The 23,963-nt window shown below is 46.5% G+C and overlaps 1 protein-coding gene across 2 annotated transcripts in view; it reads left to right on the top strand.

The window, feature by feature from the left end:
• ZNF395 (zinc finger protein 395) overlaps nt 1-23,363 on the top strand; it is a 30,210-nt gene extending 6,847 nt beyond the window's left edge. For both annotated transcript variants that reach the window (XM_063915043.1, XM_063915044.1), the window contains exons 2-10: nt 3,596-3,831; nt 10,090-10,337; nt 10,530-10,636; nt 11,423-11,667; nt 11,864-11,964; nt 12,163-12,421; nt 19,191-19,283; nt 19,619-19,707; nt 20,908-23,363. In XM_063915043.1, coding sequence (XP_063771113.1) covers nt 3,596-3,831; nt 10,090-10,337; nt 10,530-10,636; nt 11,423-11,667; nt 11,864-11,964; nt 12,163-12,421; nt 19,191-19,283; nt 19,619-19,707; nt 20,908-21,019 — 1,490 coding nt within the window. In that variant the 3' untranslated portion in view covers nt 21,020-23,363. The remainder of the gene's footprint in view (nt 1-3,595; nt 3,832-10,089; nt 10,338-10,529; nt 10,637-11,422; nt 11,668-11,863; nt 11,965-12,162; nt 12,422-19,190; nt 19,284-19,618; nt 19,708-20,907) is intronic.
• The last annotated feature ends 600 nt before the right edge of the window (nt 23,364-23,963 follow it).

Below are 23,963 nucleotides of genomic sequence, written 5' to 3'. Positions count from 1 at the left end.
GTGTGTAGTGATGCTGTACAGTGCACAGTCCTGCCAGTAATGGTGCTATCACTGTGTGTGTGTTGTATAGTGATGCTGCACACAGCCCTGTCTGCAATGGTGCAATCACTGTGTGTGTTGTAAAGTGATGCTGCACAGTGCACACAGCCCTGCCTGCAATGGTGCTATCACTGTGTGTTATAGTGTGACAGTGAACACAGCCCTGCCAGCAATGGTGCTATCACTGTGTGTCTTGTACAGTGATGCTGCACAGTGCACACAGTCCTGCCTGCAATGGTGCTATCACTGTGTGTATTGTACAGTGATGCTACACAGTACACACAGCCCTGCCTGCAATGGTGCTATCACTGTGTGTTATAGTGTGACAGTGCACACAGCCCTGCCAGCAATGGTGCTATCACTGTGTGTTATAGTGTGACGGTTATAGTGTGACAGTGCACACAGCCCTGCCAGCAATGGTGCTATCACTGTGTGTCTTGTACAGTGATGCTGCACAGTGCACACAGGAAGGGGGGGGGGGGGAGCTACGGGATCCCGACAGTCAGGATGCCGGTGGCCAAAATTGGGACAGCGGCATCCCGACTGCCACATTGTGGTAGGATGCTGAGGCTGCTGGCTGACATTGATATGTGCAAGTGATATTTTGTGTAATTCTCGTTAATATTCCCATTCTATGTTTTTTATTGCCGCTATCATCCAGAAATCCCGCTGTGCATTGTATGAGGTATTTTCCGGTGGCATGGATGAATTGTGACGATATACAGCCGTGGCTGGCATCGTTATAACAACGTGATGCGTTGGCAGAGTCTTTGGTCCGTGGTGAATGGATTGTTTGCAGTTCAGCACTGGAAATTAATTTCCCCTGAATTAGCTGGTGGCAGCTGCCATGCTGGTTACTCTGTTGAGGTGGAATAAGGTATCGGGCCTCTGCTGTGTCTGAGGAAACTAGACTGTTTGTTGTTGCTGCTATTTCTGCAAAGTAGAAGTTGTTCACCGTCCATTATATGGTGGCGCAGAGTTACGCTAAGCATGTGGGTGTAAATGCCGTAATCACCTTAGGTGTAGGTGCCCCTCTCCCTGTGCGTGCCTAAGCCTACAGCCTGTGGAAGATTGGGTGCTCTGGAGATCTGGATGTGGTCGGGTGGATTTGGTTGGCGCCCGCTGCTCCAGCAGTTGCAGGAAGAAGTTGGGGGCAGATTTATTAAGCTTGGAGAAGTGATAAAGTGGAAGGTGATAACGAATCGGCCAATAAGCTCTTCCATGTTACAGGCTGGGTTTGAAAAATGACAGTTAAGAGCTGATTGGCCGGTGCGTTATCGCCTTCCACTTTATCACTTCTCCAGGTTTAATAAATCTGCCCCTTGGTTTCTGTAGTGTAGGCGTTATCACCAATCACCTCTCACGTGAACAGTCCCTGGTTTGAAACCGATCAGAAACATGAAGGTGTTATTTATATTTTCTTTGATTTTCTTTATATCATAATGATGGATTCTGACTGCTTATGTGAAATGCTGGAGACGTCTGGTCTTATCATGCAGCACACCCCTTCTGTTATCCCAGTCTCCGCACCGCTCCTTGCCACACCCACAGCCTAGCATTCTGACACTTCCACATTCTAATTGCTGACAGGCCGACTGTAACCACTCAGCATCTGGTGGGACTGCAGAACTCGCAATCTATTTCACCAGTTTCTTTCTTTTTACATTTGCAATTTTTGCAGATCACAGATGTTATCAGTGTTACATTATGACATTATCTAGAGTTGCCCTGTCCTTAGCACCCGCGTCTACTACGTTATTCTGTTGTACGTTCCCTCAACTATGCACTGTGCTCCGGAACCCTTGTGGAGCTGTATAATAAAAGATAATGATTGGGGAACCCTTGTGTCACCATATAAATATAATATAACATTAATGTTTTGTTGCAATCAAATGCCATGTAGTTTCATGTAAAAAGAAGAGAAATAACACTGTAAGTGATGAACGCATATGGTTTGCCTCTAGCTCTCTGGTGTTTACACGCCGGCAGAGGATAGAGAACACACACACAGTTCCGCTCTATAAAATGTCACTTTTTGTTGTGCTGCTGGTCAGGTGATTGGCGTCATTAATGGCTTTAACCCTAACGACTGTAAAGCCGCCTGGTACTAGCCTCACATACTTCTCCATCAGCCCTTTAGCCCTAAATAGGTCATTGTTTTGCTGCAAAATCTTCTTCCCTTTCCTGTGGCCTGAGAACGTTCAGCTGTCACATGCCTGTCCTGCCGGCCTATTGCACTTTATTACACATGCCTGGCCAGGCGTACACGCCGGCCTCTCTGCCAGCGTGTAATAACGCTGATGGTAAGCCTGCGTGGTGCAAACAGGATTTGTAATTCAACACTGGCGTGAGCCGGGTTTACTTAACCTCGCCGGTGCCTCGTTTGCGGACTGACCTGAGGGAGAACCTCTGTTTCGGCCACGTCTCGTCTGCACGTCCACACTGGAGGGAGGTTTCTGATAATTTATCTCTAAACCAGCAACATCTCTGAGGCATGAGGCACATAGCTTATATTGTGCTGCAGTGATGTCATTGATCTATATATTGCCCCCCCCCCCCCCCCAATAAAAAAATAAATATCTTTGCAGAGATAGTTTCCTGGGAACTGTTTATAACTCTAAAGTCGTGATGGTCATTTGCTATTTAATGGGACAGCGTACTGTGAGGCCGTTCTGTTTGTTTTGTAGTCGGTAAAAAAAAAAAAAAAAAAAAAAAAGTTTAAAATTTGTTCTCCTTTTTTTTTTTTTGTCGGAATAGCTGTTTACGCGCCTTGTGTGTATGATGTCCGTACGCAGTGATTGTTGTTTAACTCATTCCTTCTGCCGCTTATTGGGGCTGATTTAGAAGTGGACGCACTGGCGACATGTACGCAGTTGGCCGGCTGTTTTTTCTACTGAGCACGCATCCTGATTGTCCGTGCACAGAGACGTAGTACAGATGAGCCGCTTCTGAGTCCACCTCTAAATCAGCCCCAGTAGTTATTTTGGCTACAGTACAGACCATGCTAGCAATGAATGAATGGTAATAGCGCCACCTGCTGTTTGGAGAATAGTGAAAAATGGCAAAGTGTTTGAACATTAACCATACAAGCAGTCCTAAGCTCCTCCCACTGATGTGCGTCTGGTCTTCCCCTTGTGCTGACACTGCCTCCTGCATTGAATATGATAAGATGTGCAAATATTACACCTCTAAGGCCAGGGGTAAAGTCCAGTGAAGGAATTTTCCTGTACAGGTTTTACATCTGTGCGAGTGCTGCTTAGGGAAACATTTAGTTCATCAAAATAAATATAGAATGTTCCATGTGGATGCAAGATGGGAACTCGCGTCTGAGGATAGAATAAAGACCAGCTTGTTAGAATGTAATCGGCTACATTGCAGTGTTTAACTACACAAATACATAAATCCAATTATAGGAGCCTTAGATGCCAATAAAGTAGTGCCCCCTAGTGGGTATATAACTGTATAGAAAAGTTTGCAGGTCCATATAATAATCCGATAACTTCTATACATATATGGTATTTGAATAAGTACTAATTGTTCTATCTTTGTTCTGTAGGTGAAATGGCCAGCATACTGTCTAAACGTCTTGGCAAGAGGTCACTGCTTGGTGCCAGAGTCGGCACCCCGAGTATATCCGCAGATGGCATGTCGGTGGAGGGGCCGGGAGACCCGTCCGGAGCGGCTCACTTTGCAGCGTACGAGAGCGGATGCCTCAGAGAGTGCCTAGAGGAAAACACTTGCTCCTCCACACATTCGCCGACCAGTCGCTTCAAGCTGCACCCTGGCCAGAAGGTATGACCCCAGAGTTACTGCAGGATGCACTATAGGCGGGGATTTCCATACAAGTCAGCTGATGACGGTCACATTTTTCTGCCTCCAAACAAAATCGTTAAAGAAAGAAAAAAAATAATAATCACATGATAAAGCTATATTTACTGCTGTTATTTGAGAAGGACTTCTCTTGCCTTGGCTGCTTAAAAATGCACTCACTGCACCAGACCTTTAGGGGGAATGTGTGTAGCTTTTTATCTGTTTAATTTTTACTTTACTTGTTTTCAAAGTTTTAGCTTTTGCTTTGTCCTTTAAGTTGTCATCAGCTGTGGTAGCTAACAGGTGGTCCTGGGCACTTATGCAGTTCTTAAACGCAGTCAGCAAGCAATGCCAGGGTTGAGTCTCCTATAGTACTTCTGAGTTTGTTCAGACAAAGGGGTGGCGAGTGCGACTCATCGCAGCAGCGGGCGCACTTTACGACAGCCCGAATTTGCTCAATAGTGCTCGCTGCCCCATAGAGCTCTGAGCACTTTCGTGCGCAATCAGTCCGCGAAGGGTGCAAGATCGGGTGTCGTTGATGGTTTTAAACGCTGTGGCAATGTCACATCACACCCTTCGCGGGTGATAAAATCGACCCCAAAAAGTTTCCATTTACCATGTTGCAAAGGTACAGTGCAAGCCCTTGTCTTAAATAGAAGAGCTTGTACTGTGCCATAGATGTACTATTTACACCTGTGCCCCTTGGTCTCTTTGCTGAGTCTCTCTGAGCACTCTTGGTCTGACCAGCCCTAGTGGCCAGCAAGTGGTCATCACAGCTGTAGCTCTACAGAGACCCAGGACAGCGCTTCCACAGCGCCTCCCGGTGGAAGAACAGGTCTTTCAGAATGGTTTAAGAAGATATTTGCTAGTCTTGGACATCCATGGCAATAATATAGCGTTTATCATTTATTATGTTTAACAACACCTAATGGCCTCTCCACAATTGGGAAAGTTGTTGAATAGTTTTATTTTGTGGATTGAATTTGTTGTGTAAAAGCTGACCGCATTAGGTCCGCGGAAACGTTTTCCATTTTTCTGTATTTAGTTTTGCTTATTTCATGTAGAATAACCATGCTGGAACTATGATTTGTAAGAGAGAGACATATCTGGCTTGTGAATACTGATAAGAGATAGATATTTGATGCTGGTATATTGTACTCCAGGAGCTATTGCCTGCATGCGGTCTGCGCATTTTTACAGTACGGCAATATTGGTGGAAGAACCACATGATGGGTAAATTCGTGAACAGAAGTCCCCCACTCCCTATGTAATAATGAAAGTAATAAAGGCTGGGTGTCATCTGGATGCGTGCTGGACATTTATCATTTTCTCCCTTGTTTTACCACAGAACAGCGAGTGTTCACATGTCCTATAGGAAAGTGTTGCCGCCTTTATATTTATCTGTCCTAAGGGGAGAAAAGGTCACAGTGCAACTAGAGCTCAAGGGCATTCCAAAGCATCTCTGCTCACTAACGTATGTGACGCTAGTTGATATGGTAATGTCAAGACACTATTGTCGAGATTCAATTGTTATCACGCCGGCAGCCACTAGATGGTGCTAAAACAGAGCTATTCAATTGTAGCACTGTTCGGGTGCGATGGCTCCTGGTGCTTGTGCAAAAAGTGACCCGTTTGGGCACCCAAATGGCACTTTTCACGATCGCGCCCAGCACTTTGGTCGGGTTTAGATGCTATACGCGGCTAAACCAGATATCCATTGGCGATTAGTTGCGAAAAACAGATACAGTTGAATATTAGCCCGCAATCTCCTGTCACCTTAGATGAGAGATTGGGCGCAATAATCAATTGACTACCCCCCTATGAGGAGTTCTACATCCTTAATAGCAGTCTGAAAAATCAAACCCAGGAGAAATGGTAATTAACGAGCTTCTTGTTTCTTGTTCTAGTTGTTCATGGTGGTTTATTTAAAGACCCACTTGATGACGATCAGCTGAACTCTCAAGTCAATTGGATTGAAAGCGTCTTAATAATTTGTTTTACCTGGAGGCAGTAGAAGAATATTTGTCAATACTCTTATTTATCAATTAGATTGAATAAAAAAGAAAAAAAGTGAATATTTTTTTTGTTAATATTTATATAGGGAGATCATCTAAACAAACCGTAAATTATTTTTCGGCTACTTTAGATAATTGATCCCGATGAACCATTAGCACATACTCGGAAATTGAAGACGCAGGCGAAACTGCGCTGCAGAACGTCACTCCCTGCCACGTAAATGGTATCTGTGTTTCATAACACTGCCTGGGTTTCCCACATCCTTTCACCATTCACCTATGGGTCCCCTGTGATTTGTATGGAAAAGACATCGTGAAAGTTCTGCGTTTTTCCGATGAGTTTCTTAGCCGTCCATTTCTGCCTCAATATAAAGCCCTGGTGATTTGCAGATTCTCACGGGCTGGGATATCCTAAAGGATTTCTCACAGAAGGGACTATTTTTATTCCTGAACTGGACGGACCAAGGAATTAGATATGAGGGTGATAATGATTTTCTCTAAACTTTTTTTTTTAATGTTTTTATTCACATCATACTTGCCTAAGCATTTGTTCCAATGGTACACCAAGATATCCATCCCTGCACAGAAGAAATCCGTGTCAAGCGCCTGAAGCCAGGATATTGCTGAACTTCAGTCTGTTGCGAATCGCCTTCCACCCAGTGGTCCAAAGAGATGGGAGATCAGTCGGTGCCCGGTCAGGGCTGTAGGGAGAATGGTCCAGTGCCCGCCAATGGTAGCGCCGTAATATCTTACACATGCAGTTGGTTGAGTGGGGCCTGGCGTTATTATGCAGCAGTATGAGGCCTGTGCGCAGCCACCCGGGTCGTTTTTAATTAATTGCCATCCGGAACAGTGTGTTGCAATAGCGGTCCGCATTCACAGTATCTCCCTTGGTGAGAAAATCCACAAGGAGCACGCCCTTGTGATCCCAAAGCATGGTTGCCATGACCTTCTTAGCTGATGAAGTTGTTTTGAGTTTCTTTGAAGGTGGGAACAATTCTGTTTCCATGTCATGGAGGCTTGCTTCGTCTCCGGTGTCATATGATGCACCCGTGTTTCATCGCCTGTAACAATACACTGCAGGAACAGCACTCCCTGCTCATGGTACCGCATCAAGTGCACAAGAGACAATCTCATCCTGTTGGTTTGTCAACTTCTGCCAGCTGCTTTGGTACGCAGTGTGAACACTTTTTCCTGGACCCCAGTCGCTCATGAACAATATTTGAACAGTACCCACAGAGATGTTCAGTTCGTCAGCAATATCACAAACTTGTGTGTCTGTCAGACCTTCAATGCAGCTCAAATTGTCCTCTGTGTTGGACGTGCTTTGTCGGCTGGATTGCTGCTCCATCTTGAACATCTGTCCTGCTGTTTATTTAAGGCATGCACCAAACCCAAATTTATTTCCATGACATGACGTTATCACCGTACACCTCTACAAGCTGGCGATGAATGTCCGTTGTTGATGGGCCCTTTAGACGCAGAAATCTGATCCCACCACGCTCCTCAATGTGTGACCATCTATCCACCAGCCCCGCCATCTTACACCTGATATTGGGACAGTATCACTGATACATGGCCCAGTCTAATGGCCGTGAGGGGAAGCAGCGGTCGGTTCCAGTATGAATGGTCGACCATGTTATGGTCGACAGTCATTAGGTCGACCACTATTGGTCGACATTGACATGGTCCACATGGTCGACACATGAAAATGGTCGACACATGAAAGGTCGACATATGAAAAGGTCGACATTGTTTTTTTTAAAACTTTTTTTGGTGTCGTTTTTTTCGTAAAGTGACTGGGAACCCCAATTAGTGCACCGCGTCCCCTCGCATGGCTCGCTTCGCTCGCCATGCTTCGGGCATGGTGCCTTCGCTTCGCTCGGCACACTTTACCATTCCAAACGTAGTCCATGTGGATCGTAAAGTATGGAAAAGTTCCCCAAAAGAAAAAAAAAGTTTAAAAACTCATGTCGACCTTTCATGTGTCGACCATTTTCATGTGTCGACCATGTCAATGTCGTCCAATAGTGGTCAACCTAATGACTGTCGACCATAACATGGTCGACCATGTGAACGGATACCGCAGCGGTCTACCTGCTCTGGCCTGGCGAGAAATTAGCCTGATATAGAGAACATTGCGCACGTGAGAGGTCTTGTTACCTTATTCAACCAGCCTTGTGTATATAATTAATATTTTTTCAACAACAATAAGCTTGCCTCAACAAATATTCCAGGAAACGGTCTTGGATCCAATCATACGTTGCACCTGTCTTTGTGAGGTGACTGCAGAACCCATAGTTTTATAAATAAAAGGTGGATAAGTACTTGAAGGAGAATTGTTCTGTTGGCAAAACGCAGCATGTAATCTGAATTTAGTGATCGGTCTGTCTGAGGAACCTCGTGCTGGGACAAGATTTAGCCCAGTGAGAAGGAAATCATTCTTTCTGTAGAAGCCTTTTTTTCTGTTCCGTCAGAACCATGCAAGGGTGGAGCATGGCTTTAGGGAAAATGGGTAATCCAAATGTATGTAGACTAGAGGAGGGTGGGATGCACATTTTATTTTTTTGCAAGTCTGAGTGTCAGGACTTAGAATGGGTGGGCATAGACCCAGAGAATTCCACAACAAAGCACCAGTGGACAAAGTTGGCACAGACCATTTACTCTGTATGGACCCACTAAAGGGACTTAAAGCTAATCTTTCCAAAGAAGACTGGGCCGCACAGGCTACAACTGCCAGAAAAAGCCCATTCTCCTCCGTATTGAGACAGGCAAAGCAGCAGAGAACAGACATCTCGTGTCTGAAGTTATCTGTAAACCCAGGCTACGTACCCGCCGGTCCTTCCTCAGCGGCCTGGTCCCTTTTGGCCAATCGCGGAGCCTTCTAGCACATTTGGAACACGATCGTCCATCACACCAATCTTGATTTACCTCCGTTCCCGTCTGTATATAATTGGGCAGGGGGCTACTTTTTAAGAGTGCATGCCGCCAAACGATCTATTGCAACAGGTGTTCAGCAGCTGAATCTTCATAAAACCGCTATTTGTAGACTGAATACCTCCTCCGAGGGTTTCTGGGAGACTGATATGGAGGTGCGGTGTAGAGCGTAATTAGTGTTTTTAAAAGGTCACCTGACAGAGTAATTACACGACTGCACGAGCCTGAGGATGATTTGAAAAGAAGATACAAAAGACGATGTAAATGGCTCCACCATTAGTAATACTACACTCGTATTCTATTGAGAAGAATGACGTGTAAAATAATCGGTCTGTTGTAACAATCACCTGTAAATATGCTGTACAGATAGATGTAATATGGTGATAAAGTATATAATTATTATGCAGGGCATCACTCCGTGCAGGTAAAACGTGAATAATCCTCTCATTTCTCTGGAACGATCTACAGCCCATACTCCCACCGTGCACACTGTTCAGCCCTATGGCTCAGTCACTCACCCGTGCTCTATAAGTAGAGTAGTTACCCCATGTCTAATAAGGTGACAGCCCATTCAATAAGGAGTATCCTGCACTGAGCACCGTGCTAATGTTAGTTATTTAGGGGGTCATTCCGAGTTGTTCGCTAGCTGCTTTCGTTCGCTGCACAGCGATCAGGCAAAAAGTCTGCACTTCTGCGCACGCGCGTCGTACTATTACAGCGAATTATGTAGTTTCACACAAGGTCTAGCGAAGCTTTTCAGTCGCACAGGCAGCCGCAGAGTGATTGACAGGAAGAGGGCGTTTCTGAGTGTCAACTGACCGTTTTCAGGGAGTGTTCGGAAAAAACGCAGGCGTGGCAGGAAAAACGCAGGCGTGGCTGGGAGAACGCAGGGAACTGAATAGTCTGAAGTGATCGCAAGCGCTGCGTAGGTCTGAAGCTACTCTGAAACTGCACAAAATTATTTTGTAGCCGCTCTGCGATCCTTTCGTTCGCACTTCTGCTAAGCTAAGATACACTCCCAGTGGGCGGCGGCATAGCGTTTGCACGGCTGCTAAAAACTGCTAGCGAGCGATCAACTCGGAATGACCCCCTTAGAACTTAGAAATATCTTTGTATTATTCTAATCATTGTGTATGTAGGCGTGCATAGGCTGGGATGCAAGTGCTGCCAATATTGGTAAAATAATATGGTATATCGTGTAATATCCGTCTCCTTCTCTTTATTTGTAAAGGAAGATATAAAGGCGGTGCTAGGCGGTGCTGACCTGTGCCTGTGTCCTTTTCGGCAGGTGTTCATTACGCACAACGGCAAGGAAAGTGTCGGTTTGGTGGAACAGCATAACCACGTGGATGATGAGGTGAAGCTGTTCGCGTTTGAGCTCGGGCTTCACCTGTGCAGAAAGATAGCAGATGTCCGTCTCGCCGAAGCTCCGAGAAGCATGAGCCTTCCAATGGAGCAGGCCCTGTCCTCCAGCTCCGGGGCACCTTCCAACGCTGCCCAGAGATTGGTGTCTCGTAGCATCGACGTTCCGAAGAGGTAAGTGGTTTCCTCAATGCGGATTTACCAGCCAAAGCTCCACTTTCCTCTTTCACACACTCCACTATAATAGATAAAGCTGCACCAATATACTACAGAATGCAGCCCACAAAGACATTGGGGGAAAAAGATTAAAAAAGTTAGTCTAGAATAGAGTTATTGTTTACCTGTGCATATTTATCTTTGTTTTAGAAGATCAGATGCTGTGGAAATGGATGAGATGATGGCGGCGATGGTTCTCACCAGCCTGTCCTGCAGCCCCATTGTACAGAGCCCACCTTGCTGCGAGCCCATCCCAGGTAAGGACCCGCAGAACCGGCTGCACCACCCGAGCTGTTCTCCTGGTTGGGTACAAATGTTGAATGCTATGGGCCTAGTTGCTGGCTTCAGTACCCGAGGCTGACGGAGGCTTTTATATTTGCTTTGCAGTCTTCTTCCAGACTCCAGGGGATTGTAAAATGAATTGGTAAGCCGTGCCCATCCAAGCTGTGCCGCTATGTTCCAGAACTTCAAGTGGTCTTCTAAAGGGGGTCTTCTTGGTTTAAGTTAGTTTGGGGTGTTCCCAAGGTCAGTCATTGAGGACACACACGTGCACTTTCTGCTGTAGATGACTGAATAGGCGTTGGACTTCTGTGTTCAGTCTCTAAAGGGGGGAATATCCCTTCCAAAAATCTACACCCACGTATGCCAGACACCCCATGTTGTGCCTGCCAGATTTTATTAACATACCGCAGATATTTTTTCGCTTACGCTGATGAGTATGAGTAATTCTACCTAATGACACTGAACATTACTCTTCATTAAAAACGACTTTCTAAAAATCTTTTGTCACTGACGGATGATAGAGTGTAAGATTGCTCTGGCACGAAAGTATAATTGTAATGTATATATTTCTTCAATATCTCAGTACTTAAGTAGCTACAATTGGAAAATGGTCATTTTTGCAAGTGACATTCCCCTTATAATATTTGGGCATTGTCAATTATCAGTTTATATTATAGCATCTGTTTTTTTGTTTTTGTTAAGCAATGGTTACTGGTGTAGGCTTATGTGCTAATTATATTTATGGCATTCTGTTATTTCAGCTGCTCAGGTACCTTGTGACCTGTGGAAAGAAAGCGGGGACGTGTCAGACAGCGGAAGCAGCACAACCAGTGGGCACTGGAGTGCAGAGTGTGGGGCTTCCACTCCTTCCACTCCTTCCCCTCCCCACACTGAAGCCAGCCCCAAGTATTCAAACGAGGTATTCAGTGCTTCCCATGTGGACGAGGGATTCGAAACGGACCCCGATCCCTTACTTCTGGACGAACCAGCTCCACGGAAACGCAAGGTACCACAAAAGAATCTAGTGCTACATAGTCCATGCTTATAGACTTGTATAGTTGTGCTAGTCGCTGCCATATTTAGTTAGTGTTGAAAATTTGTATTGTCCATTTTTTTAATACGTTTTACCCCCCCACCCCCCCCCCACCCCTTTTTTTTTTTTTTCAAACGCTAATGTACCTCCCTCTCTCACTCTGTTATAGAACTCAGTGAAAGTGATGTACAAGTGTCTGTGGCCAAATTGCGGAAAACTCCTGCGTTCCATCGTCGGCATTAAGCGCCACGTGAAGACCCAGCATCTTGGGTGAGAACAAAAAATATGTATATTTTTATATATTTGCCCATCAGGAACTCTTAAAGGAAATGGGGGATTAAAGCTTTTGGTCAGCGTTTGGTACTATATATATATATATATATATATATATATATATATATATATATATATATATATATATATATCAGACGCATGTTTTCTCACCATAGTCTTCTGTCCCCTTAACAGAGATGGTGCAGATTCTGACCAACGTAAGAGAGAAGAAGACTTCTACTACACCGAAGTCCAAATGAAGGCAGAAGCTGAAGTGGAGAGCACCCCTAAAAGTCCCAGCACAGCCACCGCCCCACTCCTCGTCCATCCTTTGACCCCCAAGGCAGAGTCTCAAGCCTTAGAGGTGCCCCCTGTTGAGTCTCCATTGACAAGTGCACTCAGTCAGTCTGCTCCAGGGTCATTCTGGCACATCCAGGCTGATCATGCATACCAGGTACTTAGTCCCACACCGTGGTGATGCTCCACCACCATAACCGTGCACAATCATGAGTCCGCCCCTTCTCATATTTCTCGGACGTCCTAGTGGATGCTGGGGACTCCGAAAGGACCATGGGGAATAGCGGCTCCGCAGGAGACTGGGCACAAAAGTAAAAGCTTTAGGACTACCTGGTGTGCACTGGCTCCTCCCCCTATGACCCTCCTCCAAGCCTCAGTTAGATTTTTGTGCCCGAACGAGAAGGGTGCTCACTAGGTGGCTCTCCTGAGCTGCTTAGTAAAAAAGTTTAAGTATAGGTTTTTTATTTTCAGTGAATCCTGCTGGCAACCGGTTCACTGCACCGAGGGACTAAGGGGAGAAGAAGCGAACTCACCTGCGTGCAGAGTGGATTGGGCTTCTTAGGCTACTGGACATTAGCTCCAGAGGGACGATCACAGGCCCAGCCATGGATGGGTCCCAGAGCCGCGCCGCCGGCCCCCTTACAGAGCCAGAAGACAGAAGAGGTCCGGAAAATCGGCGGCAGAAGACGTCCTGTCTTCAATAAGGTAGCGCACAGCACCGCAGCTGTGCGCCATTGCTCTCAGCACACTTCACACTCCGGTCGCTGGGGGGGGGGGCGCCCTGAGACGCAATAAAAACACCAACACCTTATATGGCAAAAAATACATCACATATAGCTCCTGGGCTATATGGATGCATTTAACCCCTGCCAATTTTTCCTTAAAAAAGCGGGAGAAAGGCCGCCGAGAAGGGGGCGGAGCCTATCTCCTCAGCACACTGGCGCCATTTTTCCTCACAGCTCCGTTGGAGGGAAGCTCCCTGACTCTCCCCTGCAGTCCTGCACTACAGAAACAGGGTAAAACAAGAGAGGGGGGGCACTAATTTGGCAGATAAATCTATACAGCAGCTATATAAGGGAAAAACACTTATATAAGGTTATCCCTGTGTGTGTGTATATATATATATATATATATATATATATATATATATATATATATATATATATAGCGCTCTGGGGAGACAGAGTTTGCCAGCACACACCAAAGGGCTAGTGGGGTCCTGTCCTCTATCAGAGCATTCCCTGTGTGTGTGCTGTGTGTCGGTACGTTGTGTCGACATGTATGAGGAGGAAAATGGTATGGAGGCGGAGCAATTGCCTGTAATAGTGATGTCACCCCCTAGGGAGTCGACACCTGACTGGATGGTCTTATGGAAGGAATTACGTGATAGTGTCAGCACTTTACAAAAGACTGTTGACGACATGAGACAGCCGGCAAATCAGTTATTACCTGTACAGGCGTCTCAAACACCGTCAGGGGCTCTATAGCGCCCGTTACCTCAGATGGTCGACACAGACCCAGACACGGACACTGACTCCAGTGTCGACGGTGAGGAAACAAACGTATTTTCCAGTAGGGCCACACGTTACATGATCACGGCAATGAAGGAGGTTTTGAACATTTCTGATACTACAAGTACCACAAAAAAGGGTATTATGTGGGGTGTGAAAAAACTACCCGTAGTTTTTCCTGAATCAGATGAATTAAATGAGGTGTGTGATGAAGCGTGGGTTTCCCCCGATAAAAAACTGCTAATTTCTAAAAAATTATTGGCATTATACCCTTTCCCGCCAGAGGTTAGGGCGCGTTGGGAAACACCCCCTAGGGTAGATAAGGCGCTCACACGCTTATCAAAACAAGTGGCGTTACCGTCTCCTGATACGGCCGCCCTCAAGGAACCAGCTGATAGGAAGCTGGAAAATATCCTAAAAAGTATATACACACATACTGGTATTATACTGCGACCAGCAATCGCCTCAGCCTGGATGTGCAGTGCTGGGGTGGCTTGGTCGGATTCCCTGACTGAAAATATTGATACCCTGGACAGGGACAGTATATTATTGACTATAGAGCATTTAAAGGATGCATTTCTATATATGCGAGATGCACAGAGGGATATTTGCACTCTGGCATCAAGAGTAAGTGCGCTGTCCATTTCTGCCAGAAGAGGGTTATGGACGCGACAGTGGTCAGGTGATGCGGATTCCAAACGGCATATGGAAGTATTGCCGTATAAAGGGGAGGAGTTATTTGGGGTCGGTCTATCGGACCTGGTGGCCACGGCAACGGCTGGGAAATCCACCTTTTTACCCCGGGTCACCTCTCAGCAGAAAAAGACACCGTCTTTTCAGGCTCAGTCCTTTCGTCCCCATAAGGGCAAGCGGGCAAAAGGCCACTCATATCTGCCCCGGGGCAGAGGAAGGGGAAAAAGACTGCAGCAGGCAGCCTCTTCCCAGGAACAGAAGCCCTTCCCCGCTTCTGCCAAGTCCTCAGCATGACGCTGGGGCCTTACAAGCGGACTCAGGCACGGTGGGGGTCCGTCTCAAGAATTTCAGCGCGCAGTGGGCTCACTCGCAAGTGGACCCCTGGATCCTGCAGGTAGTATCTCAGGGGTACAAATTGGAATTCGAGACGTCTCCCCCTCGCCGGTTCCTTAAGTCTGCTTTACCAACGTCTCCCTCCGACAGGGAGGCGGTATTGGAAGCCATTCACAAGCTGTATTCCCAGCAGGTGATAATCAAGGTACCCCTCCTACAACAGGGAAAGGGGTATTATTCCACGCTGTTTGTGGTACCGAAGCCGGACGGCTCGGTGAGACCTATTTTAAATCTGAAATCCTTGAACACTTACATACAAAGGTTCAAATTCAAGATGGAGTCACTCAGAGCAGTGATAGCGAACCTGGAAGAAGGGGACTATATGGTGTCTCTGGACATCAAGGATGCTTACCTCCATGTCCCAATTTGCCCTTCTCACCAAGGGTACCTCAGGTTTGTGGTACAGAACTGTCACTATCAGTTTCAGACGCTGCCGTTTGGATTGTCCACGGCACCCCGGGTCTTTACCAAGGTAATGGCCGAAATGATGATTCTTCTTCGAAGAAAAGGCGTCTTAATTATCCCTTACTTGGACGATCTCCTGATAAGGGCAAGGTCCAGAGAACAGTTAGAGGTCGGAGTAGCACTATCTCAAGTAGTACTACGACAGCACGGGTGGATTCTAAATATTCCAAAATCGCAGCTGATTCCGACGACACGTCTGCTGTTCCTAGGGATGATTCTGGACACAGTCCAGAAAAAGGTGTTTCTCCCGGAGGAGAAAGCCAGGGAGTTATCCGACCTAGTCAGGAACCTCCTAAAACCAGGCCAAGTGTCAGTGCATCAATGCACAAGGGTCCTGGGAAAAATGGTGGCTTCTTACGAAGCGATTCCATTCGGCAGATTCCACGCAAGAACTTTTCAGTGGGATCTGCTGGACAAATGGTCCGGATCGCATCTTCAAATGCATCAGCGGATAACCCTGTCTCCAAGGACAAGGGTGTCTCTCCTGTGGTGGTTACAGAGTGCTCATCTTCTAGAGGGCCGCAGATTCGGCATTCAGGACTGGGTCCTGGTGACCACGGATGCCAGCCTGAGAGGCTGGGGAGCAGTCACACAGGGAAAAAATTTCCAGGGCTTGTGGTCAAGCATGGAAACGTCACTTCACATAAATATCCTGGAACTAAGGGCCATTTACAATGCACTAAGTCAGGCAAGGCCTCTGCTTCAGGGTCAGCCGGTGTTGATCCAGTCGGACAACATCACGGCAGTCGCCCACGTAAACAGACAGGGCGGCACAAGAAGCAGGAGGGCAATGACGGAAGTTGCAAGGATTCTTCGCTGGGCGGAAAATCATGTGATAGCACTGTCAGCAGTGTTCATTCCGGGAGTGGACAACTGGGAAGCAGACTTCCTCAGCAGACACGACCTCCACCCGGGGGAGTGGGGACTTCACCCAGAAGTCTTCCACATGATTGTGAACCGTTGGGAAAAACCAAAGGTGGACATGATGGCGTCCCGCCTCAACAAAAAACTGGACAGATATTGCGCCAGGTCAAGGGACCCTCAGGCAATAGCTGTGGACGCTCTGGTAACACCGTGGGTGTACCAGTCTGTGTATGTGTTCCCTCCTCTGCCTCTCATACCCAAGGTACTGAAAAATCATAAGAAGGAGAGGAGTAAGGACTATACTCGTGGCTCCGGATTGGCCAAGAAGGACTTGGTACCCGGAACTTCAAGAGATGCTCACGGAAGACCCGTGGCCTCTACCTCTAAGAAAGGACCTGCTCCAGCAGGGACCCTGTCTGTTCCAAGACTTACCGCGGCTGCGTTTGACGGCATGGAGGTTGAACGCCGGATCCTGAAGGAAAAAGGCATTCCGGATGAAGTCATCCCTACCCTGATCAAAGCCAGGAAGGATGTAACCGTGCAACATTATCACCGTATTTGGCGTAAATATGTTGCGTGGTGTGAGGCCAGGAAGGCCCCTACAGAGGAATTTCAACTGGGTCGTCTCCTGCATTTCCTGCAAACAGGACTGTCTATGGGCCTAAAATTAGGGTCCATTAAGGTTCAAATTTCGGCCCTGTCGATATTCTTCCAAAAAGAACTAGCTTCAGTTCCTGAAGTTCAGACGTTTGTCAAGGGGGTACTGCATATACAGCCTCCTTTTGTGCCTCCAGTGGCACCTTGGGATCTCAATGTAGTTTTGGGGTTCCTAAAATCACATTGGTTTGAACCACTCACCACTGTGGACTTAAAATATCTCACATGGAAAGTGGTAATGCTGTTAGCCCTGGCTTCAGCCAGGCGTGTCTCAGAATTGGCGGCTTTATCCTATAAAAGCCCTTACCTAATTTTTCATACGGACAGGGCAGAATTAAGGACTCGTCCTCAATTTCTCCCTAAGGTGGTTTCAGCGTTTCACTTAAACCGGCCTATTGTGGTACCTGCGGCTACTAGGGACTTGGAGGATTCCAAGTTGCTGGACGTAGTCAGGGCCCTGAAAATATATGTTTCCAGGACGGCTGGAGTCAGAAAATCTGACTCGCTGTTTATCCTGTATGCACCCAACAAGCTGGGTGCTCCTGCTTCTAAGCAGACTATTGCTCGTTGGATTTGTAGTACAATTCAGCTTGCACATTCTGTGACAGGCCTGCCACAGCCAAAATCTGTAAAAGCCCATTCCACACGGAAAGTGGGCTCATCTTGGGCGGCTGCCCGAGGGGTCTCGGCTTTACAACTTTGCCGAGCAGCTACTTGGTCAGGGGCAAACACGTTTGCTAAATTCTACAAATTTGATACCCTGGCTGAGGAGGACCTGGAGTTCTCTCATTCGGTGCTGCAGAGTCATCCGCACTCTCCCGCCCGTTTGGGAGCTTTGGTATAATCCCCATGGTCCTTTCGGAGTCCCCAGCATCCACTAGGACGTCAGAGAAAATAAGAATTTACTTACCGATAATTCTATTTCTCATAGTCCGTAGTGGATGCTGGGCGCCCATCCCAAGTGCGGATTGTCTGCAATACTTGTACATAGTTATTGTTACAAAAATCGGGTTATTATTGTTGTGAGCCATCTTTTCAGAGGCTCCTCTGTTATCATGCTGTTAACTGGGTTCAGATCACAGGTTGTACAGTGTGAGTGGTGTGGCTGGTATGAGTCTTACCCGGGATTCAAAATCCTTCCTTATTGTGTACGCTCGTCCGGGCACAGTATCCTAACTGAGGCTTGGAGGAGGGTCATAGGGGGAGGAGCCAGTGCACACCAGGTAGTCCTAAAGCTTTTACTTTTGTGCCCAGTCTCCTGCGGAGCCGCTATTCCCCATGGTCCTTTCGGAGTCCCCAGCATCCACTACGGACTATGAGAAATAGAATTATCGGCAAGTAAATTCTTATTTATTACTACATTGTTTTTATTTAATAGTCCAAACTGCTGGTGTTCTCTTTTTAAATGGTCAATTAGAACTAGGGGGGTAATTCCAAGTTGATCGCAGCAGGATTTTTGTTAGCAATTGGGCAAAACCATGTGCACTGCAGGGGAGGCAGATATAACATGTGCAGAGAGAGTTAGATTTGGGTGGGGTGTGTTCAATCTGCAATCTAATTTGCAGTGTAAAAATAAAGCAGCCAGTATTTACCCTGCACAGAAATAAAATAACCCACCCAAATCTAACTCTCTCTGCACATGTTATATCTGCCTCCCCTGCAGTGCACATGGTTTTGCCCAATTGCTATCAAAAATCCTGCTGCGATCAACTTGGAAATACCCCCTATGTATATATGTGCTTTATATACAAGAGTCTACAAAAAATCCACAGGGAGCTTGCTTGGCCCACTTACCATGCTTGCTTCAAGCCCTGCAAATTCCGTTGGAGTTTTGCAGATCTGCAGCTGCTGCCGCCGGGGATTTACCTTCCATGAAGAGACGTCCAGTTCATTCCTTAATAATTGCAGGTGTGGTGCATTCCTATTGCAGCCTGCATGTCCTGTGTGCAGCGGGCAGGCTCTTAAATAAACAAGTTGGCTTTTGGAACTTGTGGAACCCTGTACAAGTTGTACAGGATTGATGTTTAGATGGACACGTTGGGCCCCATCCAACTTCAAATATGGAAAGGACAGCGTCAAAAACACCTACAAACTTAAAGATCTGTGGTTCCCAACCTTTCTCGAATCACGGTGTCCTAGAGTATCGGCGTTTTTTTCACGTCACCCCTAGGATAAAAGTTTTTGTTTTTTTTAGTGATTAATTAAGTAAATTGTTCTTGCCTCTCATCCTTTAGGGTCAGTTACGTGGTGGTGGGCAGTTTAGGAACCACTGTCATAGATGTAGTTGATATTTTGAGTTACAATTGTTTGCATTATTAACTGTTTGTATGTAATTTGCTTTAGGCCCTGCCTTCCATCCAGATCCCAGTCTCCCCCCACATCTTTACCAGTATAACCTGGGCAGCTGCCCCACCGGCTCTCCCGACTCTGTCTCCGGTGAGTAAGCCTGCCGTGTAAATGGATGAAGGTGTTCCTTCTCTTGAAGCAACTACGTAGATTGGTGTAGTAATAAATAAATAAGTAGCTGTCTGTAATTACTGTAAGTCGCCGTCCTCAGAATCAATGTACCCAGCCCCTAGGGTGTATTACAGGTCCGCTGTTACAACGCTGTAATGAGTACTTACCTTTTCGTTCAGTAGAGTCCACCATTTTGTGAAGAGAACCAAATGTAGATGGCAAAGCACGCTGCCCGTGCCCTTGGAAATGGGAACACCGCGGAGGCATTAAGTGATTCATTTTCTTTGTCCCTGTTTTCCCATTGATACCAACAGATCAGAAGCCGGTCTCTCAGCTTCAGCGAACATCAGCAACAGTCCCAACTGATTGTGGCTTCACCGCCCAGAGCAGCCAACGGCAGCAGGTTTGTGCTTCCTGTGTTTGCTGTGTGCGTATTGGGGATCCTCTCTGTAGCCAGGCGCTGATGTTACTCAGTGTATATAATGTGATGACATGATGTATAGCACTGCGTTGTTGACGCTTGTTCTCGAGCGCTTTGTCGTCTTCGGATCCCCTGCACCCAGTGATGGCCTGTGGGTACAGCGCGTGAACCATACTCTGTTGTCCCCGGCCCAACAGTTGTTGTATACAGTGTTCAGTATGGAGTGTTCTGATGAATTGTTTTGTTTGCTTTGCATTTGGCGTTCGCTATATACGAAGGTGGTTCTGTAAGTAAGCTAACAAGACCTCTCACGGGTGTAATTTTCTCGATTCCTGTCAGAGCGGGTAGACCGCTGCTTCCCCCTCACAGACTGCTTCTCATTTCACTCCTATTGTCCCAACATCAGATGCAAGATGGCAGGGCTGGCGGAAACATGGTCGCACAGTGCGGTGCGTAGTGTGATCAGATTTCTGTGTCTAAAGGGCGCATCAGCGGCTGCAATTCATCTCCAACTTGTCAGTGTGTACGGTGATAGCGTCAGGTCACGGAAACAGGTTTGGCGCACTGCTTTTGATAACGTCGATCAAGCACGTCCACCACAGGCAGTGCACCAAACCTGTAAAGGGCCTTACACATTGAGAGATCCGCCGCCGAGCTGCCCGACAGCAGATACGTCCGATGGGCGACCCGGCGGCGGGGGGGCAGTGACGGGGGGAGTTAAGTTTCTTCACTCCCCCTGTCACCCGGCTCCATAGAAGTGCAGGCAAATATGGACGAGATCGTCCATATTGGCCTGCATGCACAGGCGACGGGGCACCAGCGATAAACGAGCGCGGGGCTGCGCATCGTTCATCGCTGGTGCCTCCACACTCAAAGATATGAACGGTATCTTGTTCATTAATGAACGAGATCGTTCATATCTTTGAGTATTATCGCCCATGACATGACGTTATAACCGCATACCACGACAGGTTGGCGATGAATTTTAGCTTCAGATGTGCCGTGCGGGGAAGCAGTGGTCTACCTACTCTGGTCTGGCAGGAAATAAGCGTGAAATAGAGAACATTACACACGTGACCGGTCTTATTACTTTACTTATTGAACCACCTTTGTATTTATTATTTCCCATTTGTTGTAGCTGCTCGCTGACTGACTAGTTATTGTCCATTGCTTTGCCCTCAGGAAAGTTCGCGGTGAGGCTAAGAAGTGCCGTAAGGTCTACGGCATTGAACACCGGGACCAGTGGTGCACCGCCTGCCGATGGAAAAAAGCATGTCAGAGGTTCCTAGACTAAGCGCTGATTCGCCGAGCCTGCACAAGTGCTGGGGGGGAAGGGGGAGGGAAGTGGGATGGACAGTAGCGGCCTCTTCGCCTAAAGGGCGCGATTTACAGCCTCTCTGAAAAATGCGGTGGTGACTACAGACTGTATGAAATGTATATTCCAGCACCTGTACAATGTTGTATGTTTGCCAGATTTTTTAAGCTCCCTTCTTTTAAAATAGACAAGGTTTTTTTTTTTTTTTTTTTAAATCTTTGCTAAATGGATGTGCAGGGACCAAAGTGTTCAACCTTCTTTATAAAACAACCCTCGTCGCTAGTTTCCTGAAGTTTTAAGAAGATCCGATATGACCCGTCCTCGTGTAATATAGCGTCTGCTTCACCTAAATCACCTGTAAATGTCCTAGATATGCTACAGTGTTTGTGCTTCTACTTTTACAACCTTGTGGGGTTTTTTTTGTTTTGTTTTTTTGATGCGGGAAAAGTGTGTGAAGAGTAAAGCCGGGCGGTTTGCTCCAGCGGTGGGCGGGGTCCATCAAACGACTATTGGGTTTGTCAGAATAGGTGTTTCAAAATGCCAGTATAAGAGTCTGGGGGAGCAAATTGTTACTTACAGTATATTCACAAAACCGTTTTTCGTTTCCGGTGCTGTGATTGGTCAGTAAATGACGAAACAGGACAGACCTGTATTTTACATTGGGAGACTAAACTAAAAATATAAACGTAATAAGTTCTGGATCTCATTAAAAGTCCAGTCCGCACTTACTGTAGTGGAAACAGGGTACATTGTTTTATCATAATGAGTTTCGTGCTCTTGAATGGAAAGAAATGGCACCCTCCGCTAAGTTTAGCAAATAGGTGCACAATACCTGTGCGTCAGAATTGCATTACATAATTGTGCGCACACAGAGCCGGATTCATGTTTCTAAGCAAAGCAAAAAAGGCAGCAAATGAGCAAAACCATGCTGCTCTGCAGGAGGGGGAAGAGGTAACGTGCAGAGAGAGTTAGATTTGGGTGGGGTGTGTTCAAACTGAAATCTAAGTTGCAATGTAAAAATAAAGCGGTCTAGTATTTGTGTGCTTCATGCAGAAGCAGCCAGTATTTACCCTGCATAAGAAAAATATAAATTAATTTGCTCCCCTTGCATTGCAACATGGTTTGATCTTTATACACAGTAAATTGTTGTTGTTTTTTTTTTCTTTGCTTTACTTACAAACATGGATCAGACCAATAGTGCAGAATGTTCAGTAAAACTGTGTAGCATGAAAGTGGTCTTCCCGCCTCGTCATCTTCCCCCCAACAGCTGAACCCCTTCACAGGCGAGAGTCCTCCCAGTCATCGCCTTCTCTAGATACCAAGATGGTTTGTACATGTCATTACTCTGGCTAGTACATCCTGCAACCCTATGGCATTTGCCCAGTTAGCGTAAGGGACCGCTGGTACCAGTGGTGCGAATACAGCCGTATAGTGTGTAGCCAGCAAGCACCAGGCTGGAGGGATTGATGGAAAGGTGCAGTGTGCCGCCATAAGTGACTGAAGATGGAATCGTGCCGCTTCCAGTGTGTGACTGACCCGCACAGCATAAATGCACCTTTATAAGGAAATATGTGATTTACAAGCTGACACAGCTGTGTCCCCGTTTTGATTAAGTTAATGTATCTACATATTAGGATTGTGCTTTTCATAACCTTGCTTTGGCGCATTTAGTTAGCTGTTCCAGGACTCGCGTTACATAGAGCAGTGTTCTGGAATCTCCATATAATTACCATTTGTATCCTTTATGCAGCGGTGCTGTCTCCTCGGTGCGGTTTATGGCTTATACTGGAAAAAAAATACTGTTCTTCATCATGTAGCAATTCAGTTGTTTGTACTTTATAATATGCTGCTGACATGGACATAGTGTGACTAAGCTATACTGTTCTCTCGTTTCCAGGCGTTCATTGCATAGTCTTTCCGGATATTAATTGAGATTGTGAAAACCACTCAGTCTAGGGGTAGACAGTCCTAATATAGGAAGCCCCACCATAGGACATGGAGAGGGAGTAACCCAGGAGCCTGTACAAGTTTTTTCATAGATGTATATTATTTTTTTTATTATTTTTTTCCTTTCTTGTCTTTTCACTACACCTACCCCAAACGGCTCCACCCCAGGAGGCTTCTGTAACCCCCCCATGATGCTCTAGAACTGTGGAACTGGAGCATGTGAGGGTCCAGGTCTCCTGATCTGCAGAGGTCTCGCTTTCATGGAGTTCTGCTAAAATAAATATAAAATAGTGACACCAGCAGTTTATACACCATGTGAGTGGGGATATCTATCCACATCTCTCAGAAATTACTTCTGTGATGCTTTTTTTTTTTTTTGGGGGGGGGGGGGGGGTTAGTTAGATATTTATACTTCCAGGGGGGGGAAAAGGGCTCTGAAATTCAATATGTATATTTTTTTAAATCTTCCAAGACCAGTGAGAGCAGCAGATTTGCCTCAATAATATCTGTCGTGAGTTAGCGGACGGGTCCCACGCTTCTCTGCTAGTGCTGGGTGACTTAGTAGCAGCACGATGCAGCCAGGAGACTGAGCTAATTAATTTGATATATGACACTTGTATATCTGTGTGCGACTGAGCCTGTAAATGAGGCACAACGAAACTTGGCATGGAAATAATTCACGTCCGCTTCATTGTAGCACTTCATGTACAGATTCAGAGACTCCGTCCCACACAGAAATTCATATGCCATCTTTCAAACAGCTCAGTCCCCTGGTGCGTTCTAGTCACACTACATTGCAACTGAAGTGGGGTACACCCTAGACAATTTGCTACCCGATCCCGCTGATCGGAGCGACATACTGGGCACATCGTCTAGTATGTACCTATGCTGTACCCGCTACTCGCTAGCAACATCCCCCCTGTCTACCGTGCAGCACTTGCAGTATTCCAGGTCACGCGCAGCGTCGGGGTGGATT

This window comes from Pseudophryne corroboree, chromosome 4 (genome assembly GCF_028390025.1).
Source record: "Pseudophryne corroboree isolate aPseCor3 chromosome 4, aPseCor3.hap2, whole genome shotgun sequence".
NCBI lineage: Eukaryota > Metazoa > Chordata > Amphibia > Anura > Myobatrachidae > Pseudophryne > Pseudophryne corroboree.
Note: the sequence above shows the minus strand (reverse complement) of the source record. Positions and strands in the feature narration are given on the sequence as shown.